General features: G+C 51.4%; 1 protein-coding gene across 1 annotated transcript; it reads right to left on the reverse strand.

The window, feature by feature from the left end:
* Positions 1–1600: 1600 nt before the first annotated feature.
* On the reverse strand, positions 1601–24471 carry TBX19 (T-box transcription factor 19). The gene is made up of 8 exons (XM_047077053.1): positions 23699–24471; positions 15766–16030; positions 13997–14131; positions 10924–10985; positions 9711–9772; positions 7284–7472; positions 4928–5063; positions 1601–1988 (listed from the first exon to the last, which is right to left on the reverse strand). Exons 1-8 carry the CDS (start codon positions 23899–23901, stop codon positions 1703–1705), a joined length of 1338 nt encoding a protein of 445 aa, XP_046933009.1. The 5' UTR covers positions 23902–24471; the 3' UTR covers positions 1601–1702.
* Between the last annotated feature and the right edge of the window lie 886 nt (positions 24472–25357).

Consider the following 25357-nt stretch of genomic DNA (forward strand, 5'->3'; position numbering starts at 1 on the left):
CTGTTTCTCAAAAATAAATCACTGTAAAAAAAAAAAAAAAATTAAAAAAGAAACTCTTATCTGAAGCCAGGTTCCTGTAGTACCTATCCCTCGATTTCTCTGGTCTGGGCAAGTAGGTTCCAAACTTGGCTCTGTAGGCTCTGTTTTGAAAGGCAGATTCCTGGACTCCAGCCCTAACGATGCTGATCCGGTAGGTACGGAATGTGCCCAGGAACGTGTGTTTCTTTTTTTTTTTTTAATGTTTATTTATTTTTGAGAGAGAGAGAGCACGAGCAGGGGAGGAACAGAGAGACAGGGAGACACAGAATCCGAAATGGGCCCCAGGCTCGAGCCGTCAGCCCAGAGCCCGACGCGGGGCTCGAGCCCACGGACCGCGAGATCGTGACCTGAGCCGAAGCCGGACGCTCAACCGACCGAACCACCCAGGCACCCCTGGAATGCGTGTTTCTAACAGGTGCCCCTGGTGATCCCGGCACGGGGGGCTCCAAGGACCCGTATTTGGAAGCAACGGCTCTGCCCACACCTTCTCCCGCTCCTCAGTCACTGCCCGTGGGCTGTGCCTCAGACGAGGAGCCCTGGGTAACACAGCGTGTTCCTGGGCTCCGCACGCTGACACGCTACCCCGACCCGGACACGTGTCTCCGAGCTCTGCCGTCCCGCGAGCTCCACGGCTGTCCTCCTAGCACGCACGCACTGCACGCCAAGTTGCATTCGGCCAGTGTTTATTGGGCACCTACTATAGGCAAGGCACCGGGTGCTGTGGGGTACAAAGACGAGAAGGCTAGTCCTCACCCTCAAGGGGTTCACAGTCTAGGGGGAGAGAGACACATTCACAGGTGACAAAAACACAAGGCAGGATGGGGCGAGCTCCACAAAACGGAGGCAAAAACCGGCGGGGCAGGATCACTCGTGCCCAGGCACCTCAGGGGTATGATGTGGGCAGTGACGCCTCAGCCGGCCCCCGGGGGGGAGGGGCGGGAGTCCCAGAGACGGGACGGAACCGAGAAGGACAGCTGAGGCGCCGAGAAGGCACAGAGGTGGCAAAGTCCACGGAACGTTGAGACAACAGGCAGAACGTCGACCTCGACGGAAACGTAGGACGCTAATGGGGTCACGCAGGGAAGCTTGAGGCTCGACGGTCGACGGTGTCCTTCCGGCCAGGAGGTAGGACTTCGTGCTGTAGGCAACGGGGAGCCATGGACGGTTTCTGAGCAAGGGAAGGTCACGGTCTCATCTCCTCCATCCCAGGCACGGAGCTGTGAGTAAACCGTGACTAGCTCTCTGCGCGTTCACGTCACTCGGTGGCCTTACGCCCTCCCTTGGCCTCAGAGCAGAAGCCCGGTGGCCACAGATGCTTCGCAGGGCGGCACGAGGCTGGAAAGCCTCAGGCCAGGTGAGCTCAGACAGAACAGGAAGTGGGGCCTTCTGGAACCATTTGGAAGTGAGGGGCAGGGCCGAGGGAGGTGCTCGGTGAGCTTTGGTTACCTAAGCGGGTCGCAGATGAGCTGCAGAGAGAAACGGGAGCGCAAAGAGACAGCAGGGAGCCTCATCAGACTAAATCATCTCCCGTAAGCCACCCACCCCCCCCCCAGCTCACTGGGCGAGGCAACCCCGCAGTCTAACTTCCTGGGATCCGCAGGTGGGGTTTCTAAAAGCTCTACGCATAGAAGGTTCTCCGCCGACACCCTCCCTAGGATCCTGCCTAACCATCCAGTGAAGAGGGAGAATGGCGCCCTCCCCCACCCGGGCCACCCCAGCCCGAGAAGGGATGCGAGGCCACCGCCGTCCAGGTGGACACGGCAATGCTGGTCAGCGAAGGCTCCCCCAGAACCTCCACGCCGGCCGAAGCGGGTGCCTGGGCAGAGAGGGGCGAAGTCACGGCCGGGCTCCCCAGGAGAAACGTCCCCGGGGAGCTGGCGTGCACGTCTGGGCCCGGCCCGGCGGGGCCCCCGCCGCTGTTACTGATGGTCCACAGGCACGGGTAGGGGCTGCAGAGACAGAGACACAGACGCTTGCTGAGGGCCCGGGCCTTGGGACCGAGCACCCGGCCACGGCTTTCCTTCCAGCTCTGACCCAGAGGGCCCAGCCTGTGAGTGAGACCCCTCCCTGGAAGAGAGGGGACGTGACGGACACAACGATTGGGACACCCGGGGTCGGAAAACCCGGGTTCGCATCCCGGTCTCCCGCTTACTGCCCCCGAGACCCTGGTCCGGGCGATACCTCTGAGCCTCGGCTTCCTCACCTTCAAGATCTGGAGTGATGACGATGCGCACGTTACAGACGCTATCACGAGGGTTAGACAACAACGAGGATACGAGGCCTCGCACGGGGCGCTCACCCAACGGTGGCCGTTAGAATGAACTCCTCCATTGCTGGCTCCCAAACCCAACTGCTTGCTGGAACCACTTAGCAAGCTCTGACGCCTGGGTCCCGCCGCCAGAGAGCCTCGGGTTTTTACCAATCTGGCGTGCCACTTGGGGATCGGGACTTTTTAAAGCTTTCCGGTCGACAGTAACGCGCAGCAAATTTTGCGCCCGAACGTAGACGAAATGACTGCGGTCGGGACAGGCCGGGTAAATGCCAGCGCCCTAAGCCTTCAGCCATCGCGATGTCCTGACATTTTAGAGCCTCTGTTATCGCCTGATACTGAGCTACGGGAGAACGGGCTCCTTGCGCGGTGACGGCACTGGACGCGTTTGCTGTTCTCCAGCAAAATCGCGACGGGAGTCGGTAACGGGTTAAAGATGCTGCTGGGGAAACCAGAAACAGAAACGCCAGCCTGCACTCCGTGCCATGGTCCAGATACTATAGACCTGGCTGGGCCACACGAAACCTGCCGAAGCCCCTGCTCTGGCTGTGTGCTTGTTGTCTGTTTGTTAGCTCGCTCGGCCTGCTGTGATTTGGGGTCTGCCCTCTAGAAGAGGTCTCTTCTACGGCATCGCCCGCGGCAGGGCCCCTTCCTGATGCCTCGTGGGCCAGTGGGAGAACCAAGCACTTGGTGACACCACCTACTGGATGACCTTCAGGACGTCTTTAATGTGTCTGAGCTACGGTTTCCCCAACAGTAAAATAGGGACTTTAACGGCAGCCTCGTGGATGTCGCTGAATACCGTAAACAACTGACAAAATATCTGGGACAGAACCTGCCACGTGATCGTTTACCATCTTCAAGGACTCGCTTTCTCACTTCCTGCCACCACAACCCGAACCCGCGCTTTTCCTTTAGGTAATCCAGCCGCGTAGCGACCGATAGGAACAAAACGTGAGCCATAACCGCCAGGCTTCGTTTGCTAGCAGCCACATATTTTAAAAAAGAAAAAAGAAGGAAAAAATGCACTGATTGGTAATAATATCTTATGGAACCAAAAACGTGCAAAATATTATTTCAACATGCATTCAAGGTAAAAAAAAAAAAAAAAGAAGAGTTGAGATGTTTAATTCTTTGTTTCCTGCCCAGTCTTCAGACTTCCGTGTACTCACAGTACACGTCCATGGGGACCTGCTGCATTTCAAGGGTTCAGTCTCCGCAGGCGACCGCTGGCTGCTGCATGGGGTAGCCCAGCGCTAGACCCTGATCGCCACAGCCACATCAGTATCAAAACCATCAAGATCCTAGCAACCCCAGCAACACCCACGCAAGCTTGTAAAATGCAGAATCTCAGGCTCCAGCCCAGACCTGTTCATCAGACTGTGCATTTTTTTTAGAGTTCTTACTTATGTTGAGAGAGAGACTCGGTGAGCAGGGGAGGGGCAGAGAGAGGGGGAGATAGAATCCCAAGCCGGCTCCGCACTGTCGACACAGAGCCCGATGTGGGGCTCAGTCTCACGCACCGTGAGATCATGACCTGAGCCGAAATCAAGAGTCAGACGCTTAACCAACTGAGCCGCCCAGGCACCCAGATTGTGCATTTTCACAGCATCCCAGGTGATTTTTTTTTTTAATGTTTACTTATTTTTGAGAGAGAGAGAGAGTGTGCAAGCGGGAAAGGGTCAGAGAGAGAGGGAGACACAGAATCCAAAGCAGGCTCCAGGCTCTGAACTGTCAGCACAGAGCCCGACGCGGGGCTCGAACCCACAAACCAGGAGACCACGACCCGAGCAGAAGTCAGGCACTTAACCGACCGAGCCCCCGCCTCCCAGATGAGACTAACACCCATTCAAGTGTGAGCAGCCCTGCTGTAGACCGAAGCACTACGTTCCCCTAACATTTTCTAGACCAGCAAATCACAAGTTATCAGACATCTCCCAAGACCCACCTTTTCATTTTGGGTCCCTTTTAGGACCTTCTCAAAACTCTGCACACGGAACTGAACGCAACAGCGGACATTTACGTGGAACGCTCCTGCTTACAACGCATCTTAATGCATGTTCTCCTTGTGAGCTCACCATAACCTACCGAGCCGCTCATATCATTTCCAACTTAGCGAGAAGAAAGCGGACGCTCGGTGAGGCTCAGGAAACCGCCTGGAGCCACAAAGCCCATACCAGGTAGAACCAGGACTAAAGCCAGCGTCCGTCAAACTCCAAGGTCCCTCCCTGTCCCTTTCCCCACACCGATCTCCAGAAGTTCGAATGACATGCAGGTCTCTGGTGTGTGAGTTCCGCCTCGGGTGCGGCATGCTACATTCTGCCCTGTTACCTGGATTGCGGGCCAGGCACCCACCGTCTGTTCCCCTGTTCGGATGGGTGGCTTAGGAGAACACCGACAATCCAGGGTCTCGGCATACAGTTGAGCAGCTGCTCTCCCCCTCCCTTCTCTCTGAAAGTGAAAAGCCCATCCTGTGTTCATGTTCCCTTCCTCGTGGCTTAGGAGTCAGGACAATGGCTTAGGCCAAGGCACCCGAGGAAGAAGAATGACCTTGAGTCTCCAATGCTAATGTCAAGACCTCGAGACCACCAATGAGCACGTTGCCGGCGTTGGTCTTACCTAGGCCCTGGATTGATCGGCCCGCTGGTGTGGGGTACAGACAGGATGCTGGCGTGGGGTGTGGAAGATAAGGAAGTCCAGCTGTCGGCTCCGGAGAAGACTTGCAGGTTATTGCTGGAGCTTTCTATCAAATTCACTTTGGGGAAATAACAATAGTTCAGTTGATGGGGTGTGTAGAACACGCAACGATGGCGGCCAATGATATTATTCGAGGGCGAAACGTGGCCGTGGCTCGTGCCACAGGGGCCAATAGTTTGTTAGTGCTTTCCGAGGGAAACGGCAAAGAAGGAAGCCCTCAGGTATACGGAACGTCAACCACATGGCACCTTCCAGTCCTATTTTACTCGGCACAACAGCGACCTGTCCTCTCCCCTTTGTCCATGAGGCTCAGAGAGGAGAGGTGATCCGCGCTTCATGACACAGACCCGTCTGACTCATCACCACCCTCACGCCCCCTGAAGAACGGATCGTGTCAGCATCCCCTCAACACAGGCCGAAGGGCCCGCCAGTGCCCCAGACAAGATTTCTAAGGACCCACACCTTATTCTTCTCAGCAATCCCAAGTACATTTAAACACCTCAAGAACAGTGTCTTCTACGTCTTTGGCTCTCCGTGTGCACAAATGGTGTGCATAAATAAGAGAGAGGAGGGAGGCAGGCCGAAGAGAGCGAGGAAGAACATTCCAGTGTGCACACCTGGCTGGCCCAGTCGCTCCTCGTCAGGATGGGGCACCTGCAACTTCTTCAGCCCCAGCTCTGTTTCCTCCGCCTTTCCCTCCACGCTCTGTTCCAAATCCGTTCCCCGGACACCCTGGGTCCCCTCTCCCCCCCACCCCAGGCCTTTGCTCACCCCACTCCTACCTCAGGGCCCTTCGCCTCTCCTGGGCCCCCTGCCTTCCGCCTTCCGCCTCTGCTCACCCCCACCTCTGTCCGCTTCTGTTCACCCTGCGAATCTCAACTTAAGGGTTCACCCCTCCGGGGCAGTTACGGCTGCTCGTTTCCCTCCGTTCCCACAGCACCTGGGCTTAAGTGTGTTCTAGAATGTCTCTCAGACTGTAACGTGCAGGAGAATCACCTAGGGATCTCATTAAAATGTAGACTCGTCCAGAAGGAGAGCCCGAGAGTCTACCTTTCTAACGAGTTCCCAGGTGATGCTGTAGGTCCGAGGGCCACACGAGAGCTCTCACTGCCTGGTGTTACGATTCGGTATTCATGTATCCGCATGGGCCTGAGTTTCCTCAGGGAAGAAACTATCCCTTCATCACCTTCCCGTCCACTGTCCGGACGAGGGCCTGGCGTGTAGCAGGGCCTCAGAAGCTGTGTTTTACGTGCTGACCGTGGGAAAGGACCGGGAAGCAGAGCGAGAACGCTGCCCACTTTCTGGTGTCATTAAGCTACATTCTATTCCTTCCCGGAAGCAGCTCTCAAGGCTGCTGGGAGTGGCACACGAAGGGACACAGAGACAGGCAGCCGGTGACCCAGAAAGCCCTCTGCAGACAGAGCTCAGGGTGGGATCTTAACCCTCTCCTCCGACTCCCATGCCACGGATCTCACTTATTTCTTTAGACAACAACAACAAAAAATGTTTAATGTTTCCTCATCTTCATTTCGAATCAGAGAGACAGAGAGAGAGAGAGAGAGAGAGAGAGAGAGAGAGAGAATGCCCAGCAGCCTCTGCACCATCACCGCAGACCTCGAGCTCACGAATCGTGAGATCAGGACCTGAGCCAACATCAGGAACAACCCAGAGTCTGGGTCTTTAGGAAGACCCAGAGGTCTTCCTAAAAGCCCAGTTCTGGGCCCCGCGTCCCCCGGACGTAATACAAGTGAAGGAAAGAGCCCCGCGGAGGCGGTGAGCGGAGGCCCTTCACCCCCATGAGAAACCAGGAGACCGAGCGTCTTACGAAACCATTATAAAACACGAATAATGTTATAACTACATAACCAACTACTAGTATACAAGATAAAACATTAAAATGATAGGGCGCCTGGGTGGCCCAGTCGGTTAAGCGTCCGACTCCGGCTCGGATCACGATCTCACAGGTTCTCGTGGGTTCGAGCCCCGCGTCGGGCTCTGGGCTGCCAGCTCGGAGCCTGGAGCCTGCTTCGGACTCTGTGTCCCGCTCCCTCCCTGCCCCTCCCCTGCTCACGCTCTGTCTCTCTCTCTCTCTCTCTCTGTCTCTCTCTCAAAAATAAAGAAACATGAAAAGTTTTTTAAAAAACCATCACAATGATATTACCCAATACTATTACCTATATTCGGATGCTTCTTTTTACTACCCGCTGTGTACCCATTTCTCGGCACCACCGCCCCCCTTACCCACACCCCCAAGGGCTTAATTCACAAAATCACACACCTGAGGGAGAATGGTTTCTATGCATGTAGGCAGAAGGATAGGGAGCCTGCCGGTGACCGCGGAGGCCGGGATAATGCTCATAGCCATGGTGGGTGTGGGTTGCGGACAGAGGCAAGGGTGTCGCATACTGGTAACTGGCGTTTCCTGCTGCACACGCTCCGTCAGGATTAGAAAAGATCCAGCCTCCCACTAGAATAGACAAGAGGAAGACACAGAGACCGACTCTGAACTTCCACACCAAAAGGCAGCTGACCAGCCAGTGCACATACTGCGTCTCTGTGTGAACGACGCCGAACATCCGCCCGGGGTAGCGACGGGGACCGCGGCCGCGACCACCCCCCTTCCACAGCAGCACCGAAGCTGGCTTCTTTGGAGAAGGATGAAGGTTCCTATCAAAGTTCGGAAAGCCTCTGGAGGAACGCTGGGCCCGAGCGACATAAAAGACCGTTTGAATGAAAAGTTACAGAAATGCAAAAGTGAAGTTGCTTCTGACTTCACTGAATTAAATTAAAAGTCAGTCTGAGAAGCAATAACCTGTTGATGTTAGACGCATATGTAATGTCCAGCTGGGGGGAATGTTTCATGTGGTTACACAGGCGTGAAGGCCTCTTTCTGCCCAGCGGGAAAGGTGTCTGTGGTTCTCACTCCAAGCAAGACGAGCCAGGATGGCTCACAGAAACTTGGTTTTGAATGGAAAACAAAAAAACATGAAAGAAAGAAAAGGCATCGGAAGAAAGAAAGAGAGAAAGAAAGAGAGAGACAGGAAGGAAGGAAGGAAGGAAGGAAGGAAGGAAGGAAGGAAGGAAAAAGAGAGAAAGAAAGAAAGAAAGAAAGAAAGAAAGAAAGAAAGGAGGGAGGGAGAGAGAGAGGAAGGAAGGAACGAAAAAGAGAGAGAGAGAAAGAAAGAAAAAAAAAAGAAAAGAAAGAAGGGAGAAAGAAAGAAAGAAAGAAAGAAAGAAAGAAAGAGAAAGAAAGAAAAGAAAGAAGGGAGGGAGGGAGGGAGGAAGGAAGGAAGGAAAAAGAGAGAGAAAGAAAGAAAAAGAAAGAAAGAAAGAAAGAAAGAAAGGAGGGAGGGAGGAAGGAAGGAAGAAAAGAGAGAGAGAGAGAGAGAGAAAGAAAGAAAAGAAAGGGAGAAAGAAAGAAAGAAAAGAAAGAAGGGAGAAAGAAAGAAAGAAAGAAAGAAAGAAAGAAAGAAAGAAAGAAAGGAGGGAGGGAGGAAGAAAGAAAGAAAAGAAGGAAGGAGGGAAGGAAGGAAGGAGGGAAGGAAGGAAGGGAAAGAAAGAAAGAAAAGAAAGAAAGAAAGAAAGAAAGAAAGAAAGAAAGAAAAGAAAGAAAGAAGGAAAGAAAGAAAAGAAAGAAGGGAGAAAGAAAGAAAGAAAGAAAAGAAAGAAAGAAAAGAAAGAAAGAAAGAAAGAAAGAAAGAAAGAAAGAAAGAAAGAAAAGAGAAGGAAGGAAAGAAAGAAAGAAAAAGAAAAGAAAAAAGAAAAGTTTGTCTGATGCAGGTGTCCAGTGGGCAAAGCCAGGCATGTGGTCACCCTGAACTGGACTCCTGCCCCCTTGGTTTGCCACATTAAGGGACACACCTGAAGAAGCTCGCTGAGAAGACTGTAACGTGTGAGCTTGGAAAAGATGTGGTTCACAAGCAGGTACTATACACAAGGCTTGTTATTCCAGCTCCCTTTAAAAAGTGTTTTTCTGAGAGCTCCTCCCTTTGATGCACGATATTGCTGCTCCACAGTGCGCATGTGCAGAGGCGCAGGGGACCGAGCGAGTAGCGGGCCCCCCACCCCCAGCTGGACCCGAGCAAACCCCCACAATTCACATTAGAGCATCTCCGACACCAGGGTTAACTTTCTGCTCCGACATCACTCACCTGGGATTCTGCTGCAGCTTTAGGGGGCTTCCTCCCCTCCTCCCATGCCATCCAGACATGGGGAGGCCAGTGCCCTGTTAGGGACGCCCAGCCCCCAGTGGCATATCACTCACCTCGCCCTATGGCTTTCCTGTCAGCCTCCCCAGTCTCCCCCACATGTGCAAGGGAAACGCTGCAGTGGTGACCAACACAAAAATGGGCAAACACTAAGAACAGGGGCAATCCAGGCCAGACTGACAAGGGTGTGGGGTGCAGAGTGGAGACGGAGGAGACAGTCCTGAGCCTCTGGGAGGTGAAAACTTGAGTCTGAGAAATCCATCACCCCATGCCTATCTCCTGCCTGAGTTTCAGTCCAGTCCCCCAGGAACACCAGTTCTCTCTGGGAATTCTGGAAAGGGCATACACATGTCTTGAGTGGAAGAAACAACCTGTGGAGTCTTGAAAGAAGCTTTGGAACACAACAGGTAGGGTCCGAGTGCAGTCTGGGTGGGGTGGCTCCAGTGTTCCCCCCCCCCCACCCCAGGCATGTCCCACCCACTGTCCACCCAACTCACAGTGAGAATAGGCCACGTGCTGGCTCTCAGAGACAGCTTCCGGAATGTCTTTTAGGTGATTCCTGAAAGAGAGGAAAGTACACCATGGCCATCCAGCGTATTCTACAAGTCCTGCGGAAAGTGTACCCCATATTCTCTCTGGAAAGCACTCTATATCTTTTATCTCGAATCTCTCCCCTCCCTTCTTCCTCCAGGATACTTTATCTAATGTGCAATTCCTCTTTGAATTCCAAGTTCATGTGACTCCAGCTTGCCATATTTATAGCTATCCCTATTTAGTTTGATCTCACTGATTTGGGGTCACTGCTCCCGCCTGGCGAAATTCAAGCAATAGCAACAGCTAGGATTTGCATAGGACTTCGGGGCACAAACATATCTGTGATATGCTAGAACCACCGATAATCCCGGGGCGGGGGGGGGGAAATATTCCTATGCCAATTTTATAGATTTAAAAAGTGGACGTCAGAGAGGTTAAGTGACTTATGTAAGGTCACACAGCCAGGAAACGGCAAAGCTAGGACTCCAAGTCAGGACCGCATATTCAAAGTTCTGTTATCTCACACATCAGATTTTTTTTTTTTTTTTTTAGGCCTTTGGTTATCTGAAATTACATGAAATCAAATATTGACAGGACGGACAAAGTCCTTTGATAGAAGTCAATGATAAGCACTATTTTTTTTTCTTTTTTTCCCTAGAATGGAAAGGAAAAACGCAAAGATGTACGTACAGCCACTGGCCTAAAGTGACCACTCACAGTCCCAGAAGTCTCTGAACGTTCTTCTCTCAAAAGCTCTCTCCTTTATGAGCTACCTGTATGAATCACTCACCTCTCCTAGGCTCCATGAAGTTTAAAAAAAAAAAAAAAAATTGAAACCATACTACTCAGAGATAATCGGAGGAGGGAAGGAGTGAATTATTAAAAATCTGAATCACTTAACTATGTTTTCTTAAACGTGCCTGTGCTACTTTCGAGAACTGGTAGTAAAACGGAGCTGACAAAACATTGCCAGTTATGAGGTTCCCCTGGAGCCCTGCTTAAGGGACAGATAATTAGGAACTTTGTTGAATCGTGATGATTTTGTTGAAGATCGAATTGAATGTTGCAAACCTCTTTCTATCAAAGGGAGTGTGTGTCCTTTCAAGATCACCCTGTCATCAATCTCACATTTGCAGAAGCCAACCCGCAAGATTTCGCTGCAATTTCTCTACTCACCTCTCCTTGGCGTCCAAGAAGGCTTTGGCAAAAGGGTTGTACTTGATTTTGAGAGCTGTTATCTTGCGTTTACAAAGACAAGAAGCGTTAGTGAAAGCGGAACACGTTACGAACAGACAGAACCCTGTATCTCCCCCTGTGAATTCCTGTCCAATCGGAAGGACTCCCCCTCTCTTCCCTTTTCTCCCTGTCCGCGTTTCTTTGCTTCCTTCTGCACGAAATTACTAGTACACCGTTCCTGACAAAGGATGCTGTATTGTGGCTGCAGCGAAAAAGGCAAACGCAGCAAAAGCGAGCAAGGGAAGGACAAAATTAGAAAGGAGCAAAGCCTGATGTGCTAAACCTGCCATGTCTTCTTTTATTTATTCATCCTTTTTTTTTTTTATTGAACACCCCCCCCCCCCACCAAAACATCTCCGTGTCAGTTTTCTAGTCCCTGGGAACACAGTCGGAGTGATTCCCCCTCACCCAGAGAGTACGGCCCAATGTCACTCCATAAGTCTTCGGGGATCACTTACTCCTTGGGCCACGTTCATGTTCACACAAACACAGATTCTCACTCCCACCCGCCTTCGCGCCAACCCGCTGGCCTTCGCGGGCGTCCTTTTTCTTCAGAGCCCCCGGACGTACATAAACGTGTATATGACGCATGTGTGCTCTCGTGACCTGAGTGTAAGTGATTTGAGGGCGGTGCACACATCTGTGATGCCCATCACAGTAGTCCCAGCAGGTACTAAGACTCAACAAATATTTTGCTGAATGAATAAGCGTTGGAAAGAATGTTCGCTGCAGCAAGGGCCTCGGGGAAGGAAGAAAAGTGAAATAAAAGCACGCCTCTTTCTGGCCCCGGGAATGCGGAAGAAATCAGAAGAGGGAGGAAAGCCACAGAGCCTGATGCGAGTGACCTGGTCTTTCTCCTGGCCTAAACCCGGGGGGAGGAGGGGCGTGGGGAGAGAAGGGGGGGGTGTTCGGGTGCATAGGGAGACCTAGCATGCAGCCCCAGGTGCACGCTCCCCTCTCAGGGTGCATCTACACCCATTTGGCTGGAAAGTGTTGGCGGTAGAGGGAGGCTCTAAGGTGGGGTTTCCTGGGCTTGATTCCCAGGGGGGAAAATCAAGGTTGAAACCCAGCATGAGGCTGGGGAGCTTGCCGGAGGGGTGGCCTTAGCCAGGCTGGTGGTCCGGAGGGGACTCTCTAGCACCCACCCAGCAGGCAGCCTGACTAAGGGAGCAGGTGGGAGTAAGCGGGCAGGGGCATCGCCGTGGAGACGGAAGCGGCTAGGGCTTAGTCCCCAACACCCCCTCCCCACTCTCTGGAGTCGCAAAAGCCACACCCTCCCCTCAAAGACACAGACTCCACGACAGGGAGAGAAGCAGGGCAGGGAAGGCCGTCTAGAACACAAGCCTGTTTTAGCCTACGGTCAGCACCACCTGAGGGCCTGTTTAAATGATCTAATATTTAAATGATCTAATATTTAACTGCTTGGAGGCACTCGGCCAAGAGGCCAGACGACTTACAGAAACGAAATTACGTTTTCTCTGCACGTCTGTGATGGGAGTTAGACCTACAATTCACTTTCACCTCGAGGCACTAAGGTAGCCGTTTCCAAATCCGAACGCTCATCATCAGAGTCCTTTAGGGAGACTTTAAAAACTACAGATTCGGGGCACCATCCCTGGAGATTCTGAGTCCATCGGCTGGGAGGGGGTCGGGGAGGGGGGAGCTCCAAATCTTTTAAAGCTTCCAAATAAAGATCTACAGCTTAAAGCAGCAATAAGATACTTTGGGGTTGTTCTGTTTTGTTTTGTTTCACCTGTCAGGTTATCAAAACTGAAAAGGGCTGATTATCACCCGTGTCGGGAACCGGGGGAGGGTTGCAGAGGCGTGGGCTCTCTGGGGGAGGTAATTGGGTGATGTCCCACGATTCTCAACCCACCCCCTCCTTGACAGAGAATTCCATTTCTAGATGTTCATCCATGCAAGCAAACAGCGGGGGCGGAGGTACCGGGATAGTCTTTGCAGCATCACGGGTCAGAGCAAACAAAACACCTGTAAACAACCTAATAGCCACCCTGGGGAGCTGATTGCCCGAAAGACCATATATCCTCTGCAGGCACTTCAGAAAAAGAGATATGCCTGAACCTAATCACATAGAAAGATATCCATAATATACGGCTAAATGGGAAATAAAAAGAAATTTTCAGACCAATATTGTACTTCATTAGCCAACTTATGTAAGTCTGTATTCTCATATATATTTATATATACAGAGAATACGTGGGGGGGGGGGGGAAGACACACACTTTAAGCTGTTATTTGTGGCGGCCTTGGGGAGTTGGATTCAAAAGGCAGGAGGGAAAGAATACATTTTTACCTTTTGTTTGTAATTTTCACTGAAGGTAGTTCTGCACTATGTATTTATTGTGGGAAGTTTCTGTAATGAACCTGTATTACTTAAAAAAAGTGTTCGTTTTTTTTTAAGTTTAGTCAGAAAGGATCTAACCTGTCCCCAGCCCCTCCGATGACACACAGACCTGGAAAGCCCTAGAAGGTGCACACGGACCCAAACGTCCTGCGCCCAAACTAATCCACAGAGGCCAGGTTCTGCCTCCTCGGCTCAAAGCGCCAGCGGCTCCCGTGGGGCAGGAAAGACCTAAGTGTGCTCAGCACGAGCCAACAGGACAGTGAGCCTAACCCAAGCCGGAGGCGGGCGTGCAGGGATCGGCTCTCACAGACCCGCTCCTGGAACAGGAGACCACCCGGCTCTGAGCACCAGCTCTGGGCCAAGCGCCCACCGGGCCCGGAACACAAAGACTCCTGGGTCTGTTGGTTTTAACGCAGTGCACAACCGTGCACCAGGAGAGCAAGGATGGCAGGCCTTTGGCCAACAGGCAAGAGGGAGTGGAGAGTGGCTTCCTCCTGCTTAACTTCATCTCCGCTGGGGTGTTCCGGACTGTAGCTCTGCTAGATTCACCGGTGAATCCCAGAAACCCACCTGTCACCCACGCTTGGTCCCCATCCCCCACCTCCTTCCAAGGGACAGCCGCCCAGGCACGCGCCTGTGCACACTCACCTCCTCGTTCTGATAGGCGGTCACGGCTATGAACTGGGTTTCTGGGAAGGAGCAGTTCATCACCATTCGATGGGCACCTCCGACGCGCACTATGTGAACCTGAGGTTCGTATTTATGCAGAGAATTCAACATTATCTGTTGAGGTGGGAGAGGAAGAGAAGGAGAAGCCATGCAGAGCCTGGTGTAGCACAGGCAATAGTGACCCCTTTGGTTGGTCCCAGGCTGGGCACCCAAGCCCGGTCAGGGCCACACGTTTCGAATCCGGGTCACCGGAGCTGCCACCACACGATTCCCTTGTCTGAGAACTGAATGGCGGCGGGAGGGGGGGGGGGTAGTTATTCAGAAGCTCCCAGGGAGCATGAAATGAGAGCTTATGCTAGGATTGCCAGAAAGTTCTAAAGCATTCAATTCTCTGCCAACATCATGCCTTCCTTTTCTCTCTCTCTCACTCTCTCCCTATTTTCAGAACAACAATGTGGATTTCGATCCATTAAAACATACTGGTTTTCTCCATATGAGGAATCCTGACATCTCAAAATGCTGATGTGGCTGCCTTTTGCGAGCGACTAGCTAAAGAGTAAGGATGTCTGACGTCTGACGGTTACCTAGCACCCACTCTGCGATTCACACAGAAGCCTTCTTAAAAGGCTTAAGTCGTGGGGGCGCCTGGGCGGCTCAGTCGGTTAACCTTCTGACTCACGTTTTTTGGGCTCGGGTCATGATCTCAGGGTTCGTGAGTTCGAGCCCCACTGCACTGACAGTGCAGAGCCTGTGTGAGATTCTTTCTTCCTTTCTCTCTCTCTCTCTGCCTCTCTCTCAAAATAAACAAAGTTAAAAGAAAAAGAAAGAATAAGTCTTTGGTTGTGACATGTGGGAGGCAAGAACAGCTCGCTTTTCAATTTCCTATTTTAATAAAGAACTGAAACCTTCTGACTATTGCCTAGGCTTGGGTGGGTCACCTCCTCCTCCTAAAACGTCAACTCCCGTGTCCCGGGTGGTTAAACATGGGGATCAGAAGAGGCCACAGAGATGGAGGGCTGAGAGGCCGACAACAGGAAATAGGGGCGAGGGCCTCGCCTCCCAGCTCCGGCTCTGAACAGCCTACAGAGTTCCCCCACGCTGCCCCCCCCAAACGGTCTACATTTTATAACATAAATCACAACCTTACACATTACACTAGTATCCGCCATCCTGCCAGAGAAAACAAAGGAGGAAAAAGCCCCAAATTCGTGTTTACTCTAATTGGAGACCTTAAATAAAACCTTCCTTCTTTAAGGTGTGTTTGTTGTTCTGAAAACCCAAAGCGGATTCAATATTCTATTGACAATTATCATCATGCCCGAGCCGAGGTAGCAATTATTTCATTTGGGAGCCGCTTTTTATTAAGGCATTTGTCTATTGCCAACATGCCACTTACACCAAAACAGAGGGGAGAGAACAACAAAACCCTGGTACCCACAACCATCTCCTTCTCCGGGGGGCTGGGTAAAAAGCCCCACACAAGACAAAACTCTGAAAGGGCCCTCGATGATTAAGTAAACTACCGCGCTCTCTCCCTCTCTCTTAACATCAGGAAGTCCATTAAAAACTGAAAGCACCAATTAAGAGCTGTTTATTCCTGTTCACATTTGGACTCCGGGGAATAATTGGCTTCCATGGGAGAAGAGGCCGGTGAGGACCCCTGTAATTGCCTAAATGCACCCTTGATATTTCTTGATTGGTGGTGTGGGGCGGTCGGGAGGCCAGGCGATCAGGCGACCCGATCTTACCTGCCCTCCTCCATTGAGCTTGTTTGTCAGTTTCACTTTGCTGAAGGAGATGGGAGCTTTCATCCAGTGGGCCCCAAAGTTGGGGGAGTCCGGGTGGATGTAGACACAGCTGTGGCTGGAGACCTCTGGCTTGCCCGCGGGCACCCATTCCCCGTTGACATACTTCCAGCGGTGACTGTCCGTTGGGACGAAGTCCAGCAGGAGGGAGTACATGGCATTGGGGTCCAGGCCCGTGACACTGATCTTTAGGACGGGGAACATCCGTCTAAAAGAAGAGGCAGAAACTGAGTCACAGGGGGGATGGTGGCGGGTTCGGGCCACCCTTCGCCTGGTCCGGCCGTCTCTCCACTGCGCGGAGACCTTCCGTGGAGAGCCTCGGGGTACAGAGAGTGCCCCAGGACAGCAGCCCCCCATTCCAGAGCCTCTTTTTTTACAAATGCATTTTAGACTGGGGTTTTAGGGGCGCGCCTGGGGAGCTCAGTTCAGTGTCGGACTCTCGATTTTGGCTCGGGTTATGTGATATCGAACCCCGTGTTGGGCTCTATGCTAACAACGGGGAGCCTACTTGGGATTCTCTCTCTCCCTCTCTCTCTGCCCCTCCCCCCGTGCATTCTCGCTCTCAAAATAAATAGAGTTAAATATGTCTATATCTGTATAGATACATGGGTTTTACTGAAAACCACTGTGCTCCGTTTTAAAGTCTGAAAACCATTAATCTAGTCATTTGACAGAGGACCCTGAAGCCCAAAGCATATCATCACATGCCACGTTCTCACAGAGTCCTTTCTTCAATGACTTCCTCCGGGCACACAGCAGTTCTTCCATTAAGGCCACAAACCAGTCCTTCCCCTGTCACAGAGAACACTAGCTCTGAATGACAGCAATAGCATTGAACGGCGAAAATTGGTTTCATGGTAAAAATAAGTGAGGGAACGCTTGGCTCTACAGAGCTAGACCAGTTCCTTCCCTGTGTGACTTCTCAGAGCCTTTAATATATGAATGTGCACGATAAACCTCCGAGCAGATGAGGACTGTGCACACACGGAACTTATAGGACAGCGGGACCATCCTTTCACTGAGCATTTCGTGCGAATTTGTGTTCAAGGGATGTACTCGGAGACGCACCAATCTGGAGTCCTCGGTCCTTCTTCCACCCTCTAGAACGGTGCCAGCAAATGTGCTCTCACATGTGTGGAGAGGCTACCTCGCTTGGCTTCTCCCTCTCTCTGGTTTGTTTTTCCTTCACCGAATGTCCTAAGTCGCTCTAATCTATCCTCAAAAGACCTGGTTTCCGGACATGCCCCCTCCACCACCTGATGGCCCCGGACGTCATCGTATTGTGAACACGTCTTTTGAAATCTCAGTCTCCACATTGAGAGGCTAATAACCGAGAGTCTGGACACTTGCTACCCAAAGCGGTCCCCGACCCAGCAGCACCAGGATCACCTGGAAGCTCATCAGAAACGCGGAACCTCCGACCTCACTCCAGACCCACTTTTCCCAAGGCCCCGGGTGCGTCACAGGAACATTAAAGCTGAAGCGGTACTTAGCTTCAAAGCATCTTTGGCTTTGTTGTCTTCAAAGGAGGGGCGCCTGGCTGGCCCAGTCAGTTAAGCGTCTGACTCTTAATTTCGGCCCAGGTCACGATCTCACGGTTCGTGAGTTCGAGCCCCGCGTCGGGCCCTGCTTGGGATTCTCTCTCTCTCTCTCTTTGCCCCTCCTCTACGCTCTCTCTCTCTCGAAATAAATAAATAAACTTTAAAAGAAAAGAAAAGAAAAGGGACCTGACAGGCAGATGGCAAGGGACGGACCCAGAGACGGACTCAAGCCGTGCAGGCTCCCTGTCTCCTGAGCTGACATTACGAGGGCTTCCTGAGCAATCTGGACATAGACCAGAATGTCCCTCGGCACATCCCACCTCACTGGCATGTCCTTTCCTGGCCCCTCTTTCAACTTGGTCTTCCAGCTGGCGGTGGTGGGGTGTGCTTTCAGACCCCTCCCTGCCTCAGAGACCAGTTCCCATCTCCTCGCGGCAGAACACAGAGCCTGGTTCGTGTCTCTGGTCCGGGACTCGGTAAGGATTCGGCAGTCCCTCCGAGAGGCCGGACGGAAGAGCGATCTTGGTTCCGTCTCCCGCCCTTCCTGAAGTTGTTCTCCAAGCACACTCACCCCAGCCTTGTCCACGGGGGGCAAGAACTCCACGAGCTAATTCACCAAAGTGCTCATTCTAAGGCCTGGCGCCTAGTGAGTGCTTTGCAAGCGTCGGATGTTCTGTCATTACGTCTAAGCCCTACAGCTGGCCCAGCTCTGCTTCTGTTCCAGAATCCTGCCCCGGGGCAGTGACTTTGGAAGTTGGAAACGAGGGACACCAGCTCCACCTCCCTTCTGCCTGGCTGACAGGTGCCAGTTCCCTCCGCCTTTCTCTCTGGAGAGAAGAAGTCTGGGCAGAACAGAGGAGTGACTGCTGACGGCTTTGGGTTCCTTTTTAGGGGTGAGAACAATGTTCTGGAATTAGATAGCGGTGATGGCTGACTATTCTAAAAACTATTGAATTGTATACTCTACAAAGGATGAATTCGATAGCATAGGAATTCTTTCTCCAAAACAACAAAAAAAGAGCAAACTAATAACTTACACCACCAGTTTTTATTCTCCAGCAGGATCACAGTTATTTGCCCAGAGACCCTGGCCTTGGCATCACGAGTGGGAAATGCTAAAGGTTTCCTCCTTCCCCTGGCTCCCAGAAGAACTGTCTCTCTCTTCCCTCTGTCTTGGCGGGCACAAGGAGACAAAATCTAAATAGGAGGTTATGACAAGTATGTGAGTTAAAAGAAGTTTCTAGGAAAAAATGCATCAGATGATGCACCTCGAATCTAGATCCTGCCTGAACACGGCGTTACTCACCTGTCTCTCCTCTCCGTTAATGATGAGACTTTCATGATAAGGAAAATGAGGATTCTCCCCTCGGGAGGCTCCCTGTGTCATCTAAATTCTTCCATTTGCACATTCTTTTTCTTTTTTTTTTTAATGTTTTATTTATATTTTTGAGAGAGAGACAGAGCATGAGAGGAGGAGGGGCAGAGAAAGGGGGAGACAGAATCCGAAGCAGGCTCCAGGTTCTAAGCTGTCAGCACAGAGCCCAACACGGGGCACGAACCCACGAACTGTGATATCATGACCTGAGCCGAAGTGGGCTGCTTAACCGACTGAGCCACCCGGGCGCCCCCCCCTTTTGCTTTTTCTCCGACAGAAGGATTTCATCTATTCTCTTCTCTCACATCAGACTGAACTATTCCCTTTCGCAATATATTTTAATGTTTTCCGTTATTTTAATAATCCTGGCCACGTACAGAAAATGAAGCCCCGGGGCACCTGGGTGGCTCAGTTGGTTAAGCGTCTAACTCTTGGTTTCAACTCAGGCCACGATCTCGTGGTTTGTGAGTTTGAGCCCCGTGTCAGGCTCTGTGCTGCTGGTACAGAGCCTGCTTGGGATTCTGTCTCTCTCCCTCTCTCTCTGCCCCTCCCATGCTCACGGTTTGTCTCTCTCTCAAAATAAATGAACTTGAAAGAAAGAAAGAAAGAAAGAAAGAAAGAAAGAAAGAAAGAAGAAAGAAAGAAAGAAAGAAAGAAAGAAAGAAAGAAAGAAAGAAAGAAAGAAAAAGCAGAAACCTCCTGAAAACACAAATGTCATTTGCAAAGAATCACAAAAGTGGGCATCAGAAATGATCGTAGGGGTCAGATTGGGTCACTTTGACAGCCAGGAGCCTGGCTTGTTTGCACGACGTACACAGAGAAGAGATGGTCCGGCTCCTGGTCCTTTGCTTTCTCTGAAATGCTGAAGTTTGGGTTTGGGTTTGGGTTTTTCAAGAAAACTCAGGAATTAAACGTGGATCACTGTCGTTTCACACACAAAGTTAGAAAGCACCGGAAGTTTTCTCAGTAAGGATACGCGGTACGTGTGAAAGCAATAAAAAGAAAAGAAAGCTCACGTAACACATCTTCTCACACTAAAGTGCGAGGAAGGACACGGCTGCTCCAGCACGTGGCCGGGCTGTTCTCTCCGTGCTGTGATCGTATAACTCTGCCTCAAGATTTACGAGATGACTTAACGAAAGACCGTTTTTCCAGCGACAGCAGCTAAACACGGAATTTTACCGCACCCGGGACTTAACGTATGTGCGTCTCACTCACGTCTCATTTTGCCCCACGGAAGTAAATGTTGCCATGCCCATTTCACAGATTGGGCACTTGGGGTTCAGGAGGTACATGTCCGTGCTCCTCTGACTCTGCCCCACTGCCTCCTCCTCTGGTACGTTCACCACACCTTTTCTCTCTCCTTTTCTTTTCTTAAATTGAGGTATAGTTTACGCCTATAACACTAGTTTCAGGTGCACAACATAGTGTCGTTCCTTTTATTATTTTTTTTAATGTTTTCTTTAGTTTTTGAGAGAGAGACAGACAGAGGGTGAGCAGGGGAGGGGCAGAGAGAGACAGAGAGAGGGAGACACAGAATCTGAAACAGGCTCCAGGCTCCCAGCTGTCAGCACAGAGCCCGACGCGGGGCTTGAGCCCACGCACCGCGAGATCATGACCTGAGCTGAAGTCGGACGCTTAACTGACTGAGCCACCCAGGCGCCCAGGATGAACTGCACTTCTAATCTGGTTGATTTTCCTCCTTCTGTTTCCAAGGTATGGCTCACCACAGAGGAGCCCCGGAGTTGGTGAGGAGCTGAGAAATACGTAAATCGGTCCCTAATTCGGAGTTGGGGGCGGGGGAGGAGAGAGACAGAAAGAAGGGGGAAGACAGGGAGAAAGACAGAGGGAAGAAGGGAGTGGAGGGAGGGAGGGAGAGAGAGACAGAGAGAGAGAGGAATAGAGAAGCAAATGCAGCAAGGTGAAAAAGCATTCCCCAAAACCATGCTTGAGGGACCACAGGTGGTTGGGCCTTGCCCGTGAACTCTGCTTTGCTAGGAGGTCGGTTCCTCCCTCTGTCTTCTCCTAACGGATCTTGAGAGCCAGTGCTGCGAAGGAGGCTACGAGGAGTGACGTTGGCAGGAAGACAGGGGGCAGCTGTTGGAGGTGGGGAACAGCAGAGATGGTTAAAGGTAATATTCACCTTCCGCTCTCACCGCAGAACTATGATATTCGTCAACTACCCGTCAGGATGTGTGTGTGCGCGTGCGCGTGTCGAGGCTTGTGCGACGGTAAGCAGCCTTAAGAGCAGCAGAAGGAACCTGGTTAGCCGAAGGCAGCTGGCACCAATACCCACGATCCCCACGAATCCTAACTGTGAACTTTGGGGGGAAACGGTGTGTGAGCTACGGGGCAGGGAAGTGGCTTCGCCTGATGCACAGCCTCCGTTCCCCCCCCCTCGCACGGTCCGCTCGCTGCCCTTAATCACGGGCAAATTCAACTTAATGATTCCCCACGCTTGTTCGTTTATAACACATGGGCACACCAATTACATCTGAAATGCTTCCAGTTTCTGAAAACGTGTGCAAGGCAAACCGAATCAGAACTGAGTCGAAATGATTTGACTGCGTGGAAATACATGGGAAATACGGCCTTTTCCACTCAGGTGAAGACAGTATAGTAAAGACAATAAGAGGCGCAGGCGATTTCATATATTTGCCTCGGAAGCCTGGAATAAGGGTTCTGTTGTTGTTGTTGTTGTTGTTGTTGTTGTTGTTGTTGTTGTTGTTTTCTCTGACCTAAAGTTGAAGTTCCTGTCTCCAAGGATTGAGATGAAAGAGAATACTCGTCAAGCTGCACGTAGATGATTCAAATGAGCTCTAGGGGGATGTTATAACTGTTGCTGTTGTAGCTGAAAGACGACTGAAGAGGGAAAACTGAAAGTTGTATTTAGAAAGGGGGAAGGGGGAAAGGGAGGAGGGGAAGAAAAGGAAGGACAGGGAGTGAGGCAGGAGAGACGGAGGGAGGAATGAAACCCATCAGGGTCCCGGTTTCTGGGGATAATCCAGGGGGACGTCCTTTCTTTACTACCTCTGATCAATGTCAGAGAGAAGCCTCCTCTGTGTGTGTATACACACACACACACATACACACACACATATATATATACTGAATTCTTTCATCAGCCCACCCTATGTTATTTCAAAATTTGCTATTAACACAGAACAAGGAGACATCAAGTGGACAGGAGCTATCTGATTACCCCCACTGAAGCTTCTAGACCCCCAAAAGTCTGCCCACGGAGGCAGGCGGGTTATGTGGAATGGAAAGGGCTACAGCTGGGTGTTAAATACCAGAAACAGTCTTCCGCACAGAGAAGGGCCACGGGGGCATGTGCCCCGGGCTCAGGAGTTGGTCTGGAAGCAGGGATGAAGCATCTGGAGATAGCGGGTCTGCAGGCAGAGGCCGGGGGTACAGAGGAGATACGCAGGGACAGACGGTTAAGGGAAGACAAGGGGACAGGAGCAAGAACGATCTTTTGGTATCGAGAACATTAAGATGTGGCTAACAATCTAACCTGTGAAAATACGAGATAGGCCACGCTCACTCACGATCCACCGTGTCAATTTCTTAGACATGTGTCTTCCCTTCTTTATCTGAAGTATAAGGGGAATGGTCTCCTGGAAGAATCTCGATCCTAAGGGGTTCAGAGACCTTTAAGAGAACCTGAGAAATGACTCCGTTCACTGGAGGAAGGGAAATGACAGCAGGACCTCCACAGATAAGACTAACCGAGTTGGCTGACATGAGACTTTTCTACAAAGGCTATTTTTTTTCACATAGCTAACATTAAAGGACTTTAAACTTGGGAAGATTTTCCAATTTTACATATGCAGAAAAAATATTTAGGTGAACAGAGGCACGTGGAAGCCATTCCCAAATTGCAAAATTACGGGGCACCCGCGTGGCAGTGTCGTAATTCTCCCAGGTAGACAAGGAATGGTGCATTTCATTCAAAAAGAGGAAAGCAAGACATCAGGGACGGAGGCATTTTGCACGAGGGCAGAAGCCTGCCAGAGGTCCTGCTGGCCCCAACTTTTCTCTCTTACCAGCATTTCTCCGAAGGGCCACAATTGGAGCTCTGCTGAAACTGAGCATATCGAAAATGCTTTCTGACTTTTGTACCTGGTGACCTTGTGAACCAAAGGTTCTGTGAGCATCGTCTGACTCTCGGGAGCCAGTCTGACCAAGCTGGGAGCAGAGAGATTTTCTTTCAAAATATTTGCATCTCCTCTGCTTAAGTGAAACCTCCCACTATTACCCTGACAGCCACTTAGCAGGGCTGGATTTAATAGAATCCAAGAAATGCCACCGGAGATCGGTTTCTGTTAATCTCTCATTTGTGGCGATGGGAAAAAAGCGGGTCTCTTCTCTTTTCTCAGACGGTATGTTATGGCTTCAGCAACTATTCCTGCGTTGGTTCTCCTGTCACCACAAACATACACAATCTCAGAGGAACCCTCGCCACAAACACACACGAGGAAGCAGATGTCGCGACAGGCAGTGAGATGAAATTTGCCCTTTGGCTCCCGATCTTCAGCTAAGTCCACAATTCCCTGGCAAGTTTGCTACCCTTAAGAGGAAACATCCGGCTTCCAAATAAAGTTGACTTTCACCTTATCCGAACGGAGGTGGAGCTCAGGTCGGCTCCAAGGTACGCAGTCAGTCAAAACATAGTATCACCTCCCGACTAACTTCCCTAAGGCCCCCACTTATGGTAATTTCCCAGGATTTCTCCATGGAGAATGCATGCAAGGTGACTTCATCCTCCGCTTCTCTGACCTCGGGAAATTAATCAAGCTGGCTGGGGGACAGCCGTCTGAGATTGTTCTTCTCGTGAGCATTTTAATCCGACTCGGCTGCCTCTGAGTGAAGAGCGGCAGCCTCTTCCATTTTCGGGGGGTCTCGCCTCCCTCGCCAAGCCCCCCCGCAGCCCAGGCCGGGCCGCAGATCCACTCACCTGCCATTCTTGGTCACGATCATTTCGTTAGTGACTTCCTTGAATCTCTGCCAGAGAGGCGCGTCCTCCAGGATGATCTGAAGCTGCTTCTCCGTAGGGTCACCTTTTTCCCTCCCTGCCTGAAGCTCACTTTCTACCACGTTGAGCAGCCGAGAAACAGTGCCATCACTGGTCTTCTGGGCGCCCAGCTTGCTCATGGCCATAGGCCCCTCTCAAACTTGGCCGCGGAGCGTCGTGACCTACCTCGAGCCTGCTTCCAGCTCCTTCCTCCTCTCACCTCCCTGCTTTTCAAACCCCAGCCCGGCAATGCCTGGGGAGCTGGGGAGAAGATGCTTTGGCTCTCGCCTAAGCTCCTAGCATGACACCCCTTAAGGTCTCCAAATTATACCACCAACCTGTTAAGCTTCAGTGGGGAGGGGGAGGGGGAGGGCGGGGAGAGGTAGGAAGAAAAAGCCCTCTCTTAATTACTCATTGGATCAGGTGGGAGAGAGCCTGGCTTTCCCATTGGCTGCTGTGCATAGAATAGACATTTAAGAAGAGTACTCCATCCAAATTATCAGGCTTTTATCTTGTTGTACCTGAAGAGGTCTAATCACTGTTTTGAGGACCATTTTCCCATTAATTAAAACTGTTCCAGGCCCAGACTGCGACAATCAGGCAAATCATGTTTGTGTATAAATCGTGGCATGTGGTACCTATAGGAAAAGAGCTCCTGGGGAGAATCGCCAAACTTGAGGCCAAAGCAGGCTGTCCTGCCACAGTCAGGAACCCAAATCCCTCCCATATCTACCAGCCCCGGACGGAACAGCAAACACGAAAGGCCAAAGGCACCACGCCAGGGAATATGGCAGCCGTACCCAAGAGTGAGTGAAGATGTTCTGTGTGCCACCCACTCAACAGTCAGAGATCCAGAGGAAGGGGAAAGAGCCAGGGCCCCCTTCCTCCCGGAGCACCCCCTACTGCTCCTCTCCCTCCTCTGGGACCCTGTGCACACACAGGACCCCAGCACCTCCCGCAATCAGATCTCCAAACCTCGTCCTTCCTCCCTAGAAGTCAAAGCCCCAGTTTTGTTGAGTCGAGCCCCCGCCAGAGGGAGGAAAAAAAACTCACTCAGCATCATATTACCCTCTCCAAGGAAGCACTGCCCTCAGTGAGTGAAAATAAGCTGTTGACATTACTAGGCAGAGCAACTTGGACCCAGAAGGATCCAGAAGGATCCAGAAGGGCTCCACAAGGGCTCTCGGGCTTTCCTCTTAGACGGCCCGCGACCTATCTGGCATTCTGGGGTGAAGCCCCATTTTCCCTGGGAAGATACCGCCAATAGATGCTTCTTTTACCCATGACACACAGTACAACCCGGGGAGGCGGGGGCAAGGACAGAGCTGGCCAGGGGTAGATCCCCGGGGGTTAGGAGTTTCTCTCTCATTACAACCCAAAGAGGATTAAAGGGAAAATAAAAGCAAAAAAAGAGAAGAGAAAGTCAGGGTAAAGATGATACTTAAAACGCATTCAGTGCCTAGTAAGTGCCAAATACTGGTGACACGTCACATCCAGCGACAAATGAGGCCGAGTAGCCTGCGCCTTCGTGGAATTAACAACCTGATGCGGAAAATGAAAAATGCTCAGCGGTGACGAGTCTATGCAGACTGCGTAACGGGT

Source organism: Lynx rufus, unplaced genomic scaffold (assembly GCF_022079265.1).
Source record: "Lynx rufus isolate CCGP_SWC_20201006 ecotype Redwood Valley unplaced genomic scaffold, mLynRuf1.p SCAF_15, whole genome shotgun sequence".
Classification (NCBI taxonomy): domain Eukaryota; kingdom Metazoa; phylum Chordata; class Mammalia; order Carnivora; family Felidae; genus Lynx; species Lynx rufus.

Coding starts and splice junctions, on each gene's coding strand:
- TBX19 (XM_047077053.1), bottom strand. CDS start 23,901: ATGGCCATGAGCAAGCTGGGCGCCCAGAAGACCAGTGATGGCACTGTT. Junction 9,773..10,923: donor TTCTTGGACGCCAAGGAGAG/GTGAGTAGAGAA, acceptor CCTCTCTTTCAG/GAATCACCTAAAAGACATTC. Junction 7,473..9,710: donor GCACGTGGCCTATTCTCACT/GTGAGTTGGGTG, acceptor TGTCTATTCTAG/TGGGAGGCTGGATCTTTTCT.